Source organism: Ursus maritimus, unplaced genomic scaffold, assembly GCF_017311325.1.
Source record: "Ursus maritimus isolate PB19 unplaced genomic scaffold, ASM1731132v1 scaffold_2, whole genome shotgun sequence".
NCBI classification, from domain to species: Eukaryota; Metazoa; Chordata; class Mammalia; order Carnivora; family Ursidae; genus Ursus; species Ursus maritimus.
The window spans coordinates 104960309-104970004 of record NW_024424452.1 but is presented as its reverse complement, the minus strand read 5'-3'; the positions used below and the strand labels follow the sequence as shown (position 1 = coordinate 104970004).

General features: G+C 37.1%; 1 protein-coding gene across 2 annotated transcripts in view; it reads left to right on the top strand.

Moving 5' to 3' along the window:
- Positions 1-8760, top strand: part of FAM72A (family with sequence similarity 72 member A) — a 13420-nt gene extending 4660 nt beyond the window's left edge. The window contains exons 3-4 of one of the 2 annotated variants that reach the window (XM_008699549.2): positions 4053-4177; positions 7990-8760. In XM_008699549.2, the coding sequence (XP_008697771.1) occupies positions 4053-4177; positions 7990-8084 (220 nt within the window). In that variant the 3' untranslated portion in view covers positions 8085-8760. The remainder of the gene's footprint in view (positions 1-4052; positions 4178-7989) is intronic. The other variant, XM_040636531.1, reaches the window with a different exon arrangement.
- The last annotated feature ends 936 nt before the right edge of the window (positions 8761-9696 follow it).

Here is a 9696-nt window from a genome sequence, read left to right as displayed (position 1 = left end):
ATATATATATATATACCTGAGTGTGTGCTTATATTTATTTATATATATCCAAAAGAATTCAATGCAGGATTTAAAAGATACATTTGCACACACATGTTCTCAGCAGTATAATTCACGATAACCAAGAGATGGAAACAACACAAATGTTAAATGTTCATCAATGAATGAATAAACAAAATGCGGTATATGTATACAATATATGATTCACCCTTAAAAAGGAAGGCTATCCTGCTGCATGCTACAACATGGATGGACCTTGAGAACATTATGCTAAATGAAATCTACCAGTCACAAAAAGACAAAAACTATGTGCTTTCACTTATATGTGCTATATGAAATAGTCAGATTAATAGAAACAGAAAGAAAGTGGTGGTTGCTGAGGGCTGAGGGAAATGAGGAGGTGTTTAATGGGTATAGAGTTTCAGTTTTGCAATATGAAAATGGTCTGGAGATTCATTGCACAACAATGTGAAGACACTTAACACTTCAGAACCGTACACTTAAAAAACGGTTAAGTTAGCAAATTTTACATGATATGTGTTTTTTACAATTTTTTAAAAAGTGCCTTGACTATTTCTGCACATTTCCCTCTCCAGTGCAGTGGACTTCATTGGAAGATGCTATTTCACTGAAATCTGCAAATGTAAACTGAAGGACATCGCATGTTTAAAATGGTAATTTTGGGCAAGATTTTCTAGATAGCCCTGTGTTTGGAAGATGGATGTTAACAGCGCAGCACAGAGAAATGTTCAGTGGGCTGCATCGAGCACTGGTTATAACCCATGCAATGAGCCACTGAAAACCCATTTGTTATTTGGAGTAATTTTTAAAAAGGGTCTCGTGGCACATTTGTATATGACTTTACAATTTTTCAAAGTGCATTGACAAATATCTGCTTTCATTTTCAGAAAAAGGCAATGTAGTTTAGGAGGAACAAACGTATAGAGTTACAATCATAAAAAATCAGGTTTGAGCCCTGGCCCTTCTCTTACTCTCAATGTGATCTCCAGTAAACTCCTTAAACCTCTAAACCCCTGAACCTCTTTCCCTTTTTTAATTTATATCTTAAGAAGATTCTAACTTAAGAAGATAGAAATTTAAATATCTTTTGTATTTACTTTATAGAGTATTATGAATGTTAAAAGGCTTAATAGATTATGAATTATAACACAGATGAAAACTGTTACTATTATCTTTTAAGAGGTAGGCAGACTTGAGAATTATTAGTCCCATTTTAGAGAGAAGAAAGCTGAGATTTTTTTTTTACATTTAAATGGGGTTTAGGTTATAAATTATAATCCTAATAATTCAAATTCTTATGTGCTAATGACATTTAAATTCGTTCTTTCATTCATCCAAACTATATATTCAAGTTCTATGTGCGAGTCATTGATATGGGGGCTAGAAACACAGCAATAAATAAGATAAAGTCACTGGCTTTTAGACATTATATTCTAGTGGGAAGATGGTCAGTAAGATATTTAAATAAATAAGATATTGAATAGGGTATGGCGGAGGCACCAGCTGGCTCAGTCAGTGGAGCATGGGACTCTAGATCTTGGGGTCATGAGTTGAAGTCCATGTTGGGTGTGGAGCCTACAAGAAAGAAAGAGAAAGAAAGAAAGAAAGAAAGAAAGAAAGAAAGAAAGAAAGAAAGAAAGAAAGAAAGAAAGAAAGAAAGAAAGAAAGGAAAGAAAGAAAGAAAGGAAGGAAGGAAAGAGAAAGAAAGAAAGAAAGAAAGAAAGAAAGAAAGAAAGAAAGAAAGAAAGAAAGAAAGAGAAAAGAAAAAAGGCGGCTGGGCGGCTCAGTCGATAAGCGTCTGCCTTCAGCTTGGGGTGTGGTGCCGGGGTCCTGGGATCGAGCCCCACATCAGGCTCCTCCGCTGGAAGTCTGCTTCTTCCTCTCCCACTCCCCCTGCCTGTGTTCCCTCTCTCGCTGGCTGTCTCTCTCTCTGTCAAATAAATAAATAAATAAAATCTTTAAAAAAAAAAAAGGAAGGAAGGAAGGAAAAGAAAAGAGAAGAGAAGAGAGAAAAGAAAAGAGAAAAAAAGAAAAGAAAGAAAGTTTGGGGCGCCTGGCTGACTTAGTTCTAGAGCATGTGCTCCTGATCTCAGGGTTGTGAGTTCAAGCCCTGTATTGGGCATGGAGCTTTCTAAAAAAAAAAAAAAAAAAAAAAAAAGATATTGAGTAGGGTGGAAAGTGCTCCAAATGAAATAATAATAATAAGTGATAGAGAATAATAAAGGTTGGGAGAGCAGATAAGAGCTCTTTGAGATAGCATGGTCAGGGACGTTTTCTCATGGGAAGGTAACATTGGAGTTGAATCCAAAAGGATAAGAAGGACCCCAAGGGAAAATGCTCTAGGCAGATGGACCAGCAAGCGCAAAGAACCCAAGGCAAGAAGAAGCTTAACATGTTCAAGGAATAAGAAGATGATGGCCAGCGTGCCTGAGACATTGTGAACAGCAAGGGAGAGTTGTATGAGTAGATCAGTCAGAATCCAGATAATCTAGAGCAGTGCTATCCAATAGAAATCTGCATATATAATTTAAAATCTCCTGAAAACAATAATAAATGAATAAATAAAATCTCTAATATCCACAATTTAGAAAGTAAACAAGAAACAAATGTAATTAGTTTAAGTTGCATATTTTATTTAACCCAGTATAACCAAAATATTGTTTGAACATGTAACCAACATAAAAAGTTAGTAATGCAATATTTTACATTCTATTTTTTATTCTTAGTCTTTAAAATCTTGTGTATGTTTTCTATTTATACACACTTCAGTTCAGTCTAGCCAGACTTCAAGTGCTCAGTAGCCACATTTTGGATAGCACAGATCAAGACCTTGTTATGAAGGGGGTTTTTATTTTGATTTTTTGCCGATGGGAAGCCGCTGAAGGGGATTTAACAGGGGAGCAAAATGGTCTGATGTGTCCCTACCAGAATGTTGGTTCCATGAGAACAAGGACTTTGTCTAGTGCTGGGTTCCCAGCACCTAGAACTGTACCTGGCACATAGGAGATGCTCAGTAAACACGCGCTGAATGAGTGAATGAATATGGATGATGATTAAAGCCATAGAATTTACTCTTGCAATATAGTCTTACAAATAACTGTCAGCCCCAGTGCAAGAACAACTTGCTTTCATTCGTTTGCCTTTCAAACAAATTATGATTAGAAGACATATTTTAGGTAGGCTGGTACCTTTTATAGTATTTTTTTTATAGGGCCTCACAAAAATGACTGACTCCCACATCTCATGGGTGGGAACAAACTATAATAAGAATTTTTACAACCCAAGGTATAAGTAATTTGTGTTGTCATTTTTTTTTAAAGCACTAGCTAAAACATTCCCTGTATATTCACTCTATTTAATAGTGAACACCTCGGGAAAAAAATCTGTGGAAGAGTGAGGGACTTATAATCAGAGGGATAATCTTGAAGACAGTAAAAAACTTTTGCAACTTTCTCTAGAAGCTATGGATTTGCTTTATTTCTGAATTCCTTCAAAAACACCAAAACTAAAATTAGAGCAGCCAGCTTGTGTTTGGCTTACAGGGGCTCGTGCTGTCTTCCTACTCCTCCATCTGTCGAAAGTTTTAGGTGCTGGCATGGAGCTAGAACATAGAAGAACCTACCCTGCTACAGTCCTGGGGATAGCAAAAACCTTTTTACCCACAGATCTGAGTTGATTTCATGTATTGTGTCTGCACAGCACATCAGTTGTGGGTGCTTCACAGAACACATCACGACCCTACGGCATGGCATTTAGAAGCTAGCTTAAGGAGAATGCATAAAGTAATACTAGCAAAGCAATGGAGAAGCTGTTAGTATTGTTTCACTCACTGAAAGACCATTTTCCCGTTTGGCAGTAGCACTGTCAAATTTAACATTACCGGAGTAACTCCTATCCCAAAGGTCCTAGCAATGGAGGTTGTTAGGAGGAAATGAGGCCTTCATATGGTCTATCTATTTACTTTAACACATAAAAATGCTTATATGGCCAGTTATTAGGTGGTATCTAATTATATTTACTTTCTGTCTCAGTGGGAACATTGTAGGTTATCATGTGATCGTTCCATGTTGTTCCTGCCTTCTTTCCTGCAACAATGGACACTTCTGGATGTTTCACAGCCAGGCAGTTTATGATATTAACAGGCTGGACTCCACCGGTAAGAAACAACTGACTCAGAAATTCGCCTAACGTTGATTTGTCTATCAATACCTGAGTGAAACTCTCAATAAATCGTTTTCGGATTCCCTCTGAAACTCTCTTACCTGGGCTGAAAGAGTGAAACTTGAGTCCTTTTATTCCAAACATTAAGTTAGGGAAACTACTAGCCAAAATTTATCACCATTTCTCTTGTTGTCGTTGTATCCAAAAGCCTCAAATGTGGCTCTTCTCGGTTTTTTTAAATTAATATTTTAGTTGCTCTAAATTGTTGCCTTGATATATATTATAACTCCAGAGAATTTTGGAAGATTTTAGATTTGACGGTCAATTGTGCATGAGTGTGTGTGTGTGTGTGTGTGTGTGTAGGAAAGCAGAGAGGGGAGGCTGGGGCAGTGGGGGATTGGGAGGGAGGATGGCTAGATAACCTTTGTATTTGGTGATGTTGCTCCAAGATAAAAACAGATATTTTGACATCTATATTAATAAATTATGATGGAATTTTATTTGAGGGAAATAGTTAATACCAGTGGGTTGTACTAATTATTTAACATACATCCAATTCTTAAATGATATTTACATAATACATTTTATATATTCTGGAACCATGCGGTTTTGTTGTAGGACACATGTTTTTTCTGTCTAGTATCTATTTATACAACAGACCAGGTTGACTTTCAGTGGGATTTTTTTAGTGGAAACTAAAGTTTGCAGAACAAATTTAAAGAACTCAACAGGGGCGCCTGGGTAGCGCAGTCGTTAAAGCGTCTGCCTTCGGCTCAGGGCGTGATCCTGGCGATCCGGGATCGAGTCCCACATCAGGCTCCTCCGCTGGGAGCCTGCTTCTTCCTCTCCCACTCCCCCTGCTGTGTTCCCTCTCTCGCTGGCTGTCTCTCTGTCACATAAATAAATAAAATCTTTAAAAAAAAAAAAATAAATAAAAAAAATAAAAAAAATAAAGAACTCAACAATCCAGGTTGGCACTAACACTCTCAGGTTTTTAGATGTATGTTTAAATCTTCTTCAGCACTTAAAATATATTCCTTTTCTTAGGGGTGATTTGCCTTCACAGACTAAAGATCATGAATTGAAACCTAGGTTCTCAGGGTCTTCAAACCTGCCAATTATGCTTAGGTTTTTATAGACTCTGATTTTTTTTTAATCACCTGGCATTCAATTGTAGCTCTCAACCCATCATTTGTGGGTCTTAATTTCAGACTCTGGGATGTTCAGAAGGCCATTTTTGAGGAAGGACTTATCTGAACTCCCCTGAGATACAGGCTCCTAACTTGGGCCTCCAGTTTTATATTTGTGTTGATCATGGGACATATTAAAGGAAGTTTCTGCTTTGATACTATTTTTCCTGCTTGATAGAATTCAAAACACAGGGTGGAGATTTTTCCATTTTGATTTACTTTTTAATATTGGTCAATTTTTCAGAGATAAAAGCCCCGCATTCTTCCATTCGCATTGAGTCTAATCCATGAGAAACAGATGTATCACAGGATTTCCTTCCTCCCTTCTTAACAGAGCAAGGAAGGTGCTCCTTCTGTAGGATCCAATCTCATAGTTTATTTTTTCTCCTTTGAACCAATTGTTCTGAGCTACTCATGTCTCTGGGTATTCACTCCAAGAATATCAAACTTCTCCTTTGTAACCCTAATATTGTGATTTAAAGTAAGACTTTCTAGAGGCTTGGTATAAAACAGGGTTTCTCATGATGTTGGGACTGTCCTTGAATCACCTGAATCAGCAGCATCAAAGGAATACATACACAAGCTTTATGAAATTCTAGAATGTTTAGACTGGAAGGGCCCCAGGTCTATGTTCTAGGCTAGGCTTCACATGTCAACATGATTTCCTGAAACTTCCCTGAGGATGCTTGAGAAACCTCAGTTCAGATTCTCTGGGATTGGCAAATGCCCTCAAAGGCAAACTGACTTCAGCCCTCGTTTACCTTTATGGGTTCTAACTATCCCTTTTTTGGCCTAGTAGTTCCTTATTATCCTATTAGCTCATCAATGCCATATTACCAGAAGCAGAATACCATTCATTTTTTGAGGGGAAATATTTTTTCATTATACACAGTACAAACACACACACACACAAAATTACAGAAAATAATAGGAGAGACATCTGTATCCACCCCCCAACATGAAATAGATGTTAACTTCTTGCCTGATTAGATTCTAGTATCTCAACCAAGAGAGACAGTTGACTGTTTCCACTGTTTCAACAATGCAACAGTGCACCTCCTTGTACACGTCTCCTTGAGTTCCTGTGCAAAATGGGCAGTTAGGAAGCAATGAGAGATGTGCTCTATTATATATATATGTATATATATATATGTGTGTGTATATATATATATGTATATGTATATATGCCTATATATAGGCTATATACATATTTAATTCACACAACAGAAGACAGAAATTAAAAGAAATGAGCTAAAGCTATACATATAGATATAGGTAAATCTCAAAAACAATAATGTTGAATGAAAAAAGCAAATTAGAAAAAATACATATAATGCCACACTATAAAAAATTTAAACACACCCAAAAAATAATATGTATCATCTGCGGTTGCATACATTCATAGTAAAGGTAGTAAAAACATGCATGGTGTCTACTACCAGTGACTAGATGCAAACCAGATCTCCAAACCCTGGCTCATTCCATTCTACCACGTGGCCACTATCTCAGTGTGTGTGGAGTATCCAGAGTTTACTGAGTCCTCCCTGTGCCCACACTGACAACCGGAGAGCGTGAGATTTGCTTTCCTTGTTGGACTCCATTGGCTCTCCTAGAAGTCAATTAATAATGGTACTTTTCCTAATTTAGTACTTTCAAGTTATATGATATAGTACGTGCTCAGAACAAGCCATCTCATGATCCTCTATCGTGGGTGCGGTGTTTTACTATACACCTATGCTAGATTCTTCAGTGTGAAATCTGACTGTCCTTTCATCGTGAAGCTTTATATTGTTGTTTTCTTTATTGTATTGACAGCTACACCTGGTCCTAAAGTTCTACCTTCGTAGCCCCCAGAGTAAAACCCACCTGTTAGTTAGGATTGCAGTTCATATTATAACTGACTTCAAAACCTTGCTTTTTTTTTTTTTTTAAGATTTTATTTATTTATTTATTTGACAGAGAGAGAGAGAGACAGCCAGTGAGAGAGGGAACACAAGCAGAGGGAGTGTGAGAGGAAGAAGCAGGTTCCTAGCGGAGGAGCCTGATGTGGGGCTCGGTCCCAGAACTCTGGGATCACGCCCTGAGCCGAAGGTAGACGCTTAACGACTGAGCCACCCAGGTGCCCCAAAACCTTGCTTTTTTTAACCACAAAAAAGCCACCAGCTACTTCCATGCTTATTGAGGAGTTGAGGAGACTTATTTCAAGCCTTTTCCCTGTACCCTCCAAGGAGACACTTAATCTAAGATAATCTTGCAAGATCTCAATCCTTAAAAATCATTAAAATAGATTTGGAAGTTATCAGTGTAGAGTGATTATGGCATAATATAGCTGGGGGCAGGGTTTGAGGAAATGGACTCTTGAGATCCTTTGGAGTTCGAAGATTCTAGAATTGAAGCCCTTGCTTAAAGGGCCTTAAAAAAAAAGGGAGGCCTAAAAAATGTGTATGTCCTAGATGAATAATATTAGATAATTTTTATCTATGGTACATTCTTTAATATCTTTTTACTGTTAACACTATGGTTTCATATAAGAATGCTAACATGTAAGGTTTCATATAGCATGTTCTGAATTGTAATAGTAATCAGCACTAAGTAATTTTATGATTTTTCTTTTCAGGTGTAAACTTCCTACTTTGGGGCAACTTGCCAGAGATAGAGGAGAATATAGATGAAGACGCGTTAGATATCTCAGCAGAAGAGTGTATTCGATGAATGAGAAGGATTATGATATGTATAATATTCAGATTCTTTCCTATTTAAAATACATATTAATGGATTGACTTTTAAAGTATTAGTAAGGATTTACTACGGATATCTCTTTTTGGGGGGGAAAATGGGACATTTGTTGATTTATTTGCTATCTCAGATTCATTATCTGAATTTAATTTGAGCCATTGTAGTTCTTTTATTCTACTGATTCCTCTTCCTCTCTCCACCCCTCCACCTGGTAAAGGTGTGTTCTTAAATACAGATTGGAGAAGATTATTTCATGTGTCACTCAACTACCTTACAACCTTGGGGAATTTTTCTTACAACTAAATACTAGATACTCTTAATTTTACATTCTTGAATAAGGGGCATTCGTACATATACACACATATGACAAGCTCAACTGGGAATTAAAGTTTAACAGGAAATTTTTTTAAAAAAAAACAAGCTGTTAGGTTTCCACAGATACTGGTTATCCTGCATTACACTGGTGAAAACTCCTTAAAATGGAGCAAGACTTTGTGAATCAGCAAATAGAATAAGATCAAACTTTAAAATGTATGGAGACATTCTCTTAATTCCTCAGCGCAATGTTAGATAAATGAATTTGTCACAAAATTATCAATATATACTGTTTACCAGCATTATTTATTTATATTCTTCTAAAGTCATATCGTTATTGTGTTATGAAAGCAGATCAACTAAACCTCCACCTTTAAGTCATTCTCTTCTCTAGGACTTTCTCTGTAAATAGCAAATTTTAAAGGAGTAGTCTCAGTTCCAACCCTTAAATAGGAAAAAACTAAAGAAGTGTTTTGCTTAAGCCACTGTACATTATAAAGAGAATTTTGTTTTGTTTTGTTTTAAGCTGCATTCAGAGCCACATGGAAATAGGAAACTGGGATGGTGTTGGGTTGTGATTTTAGGTACAGCTAAAATCAGTATACCGCCTTAGTAAGACCTCAGCTGTGGACATTCTGTTGATAGTGATACCAAAACAGACTGAGTTGCGGTTCTATAAATAAAGTTTTGTTGTAAAAATGACCAGCCTTCCTTTAATTTTTTACCCACTTTTCTTACCCAAAAATGGAAAAGTGTAACACACAAGAGCTAACCTTTATTGAGGGCTTACCATGTACCAGACACTGTTCTAAACCCTTTACAGGTTTAATTCACTTAGTCCACACAACAAACCCACAAGGTAGATATTATTATTCCATTTTCACTGATGACACAGGTGAGGCATAGAGAGGTTAGACAGCTTGTCCAAGGTCACGTAACTGGTCAGAGGCATGGCCAGATTCGAACACAGACAGACAGACTGACTCCAGAGCTCCTGCTCTTGCTCTTTATGCTGTACCCCATATGCACCTTCAGACATGAATCAGCTACAATTTTATTTAGCCAGGATACATGCTGGGTACCCTGAGAGGGGGCCTCCGTGACTGATTTCAAGGTTCAACAAACTCATCCTGGATCATAAGGTAGAAGTGACCTGTGGGCATCAACAGAATCCTTTGCTGTAAACCAACATCCAAGTTCAGGAAATGCTATTACTAGCACCTGGAAGATTTTTCCAAAAGGTTTTCACACTGAGTGATGATCTGCCCTGGTA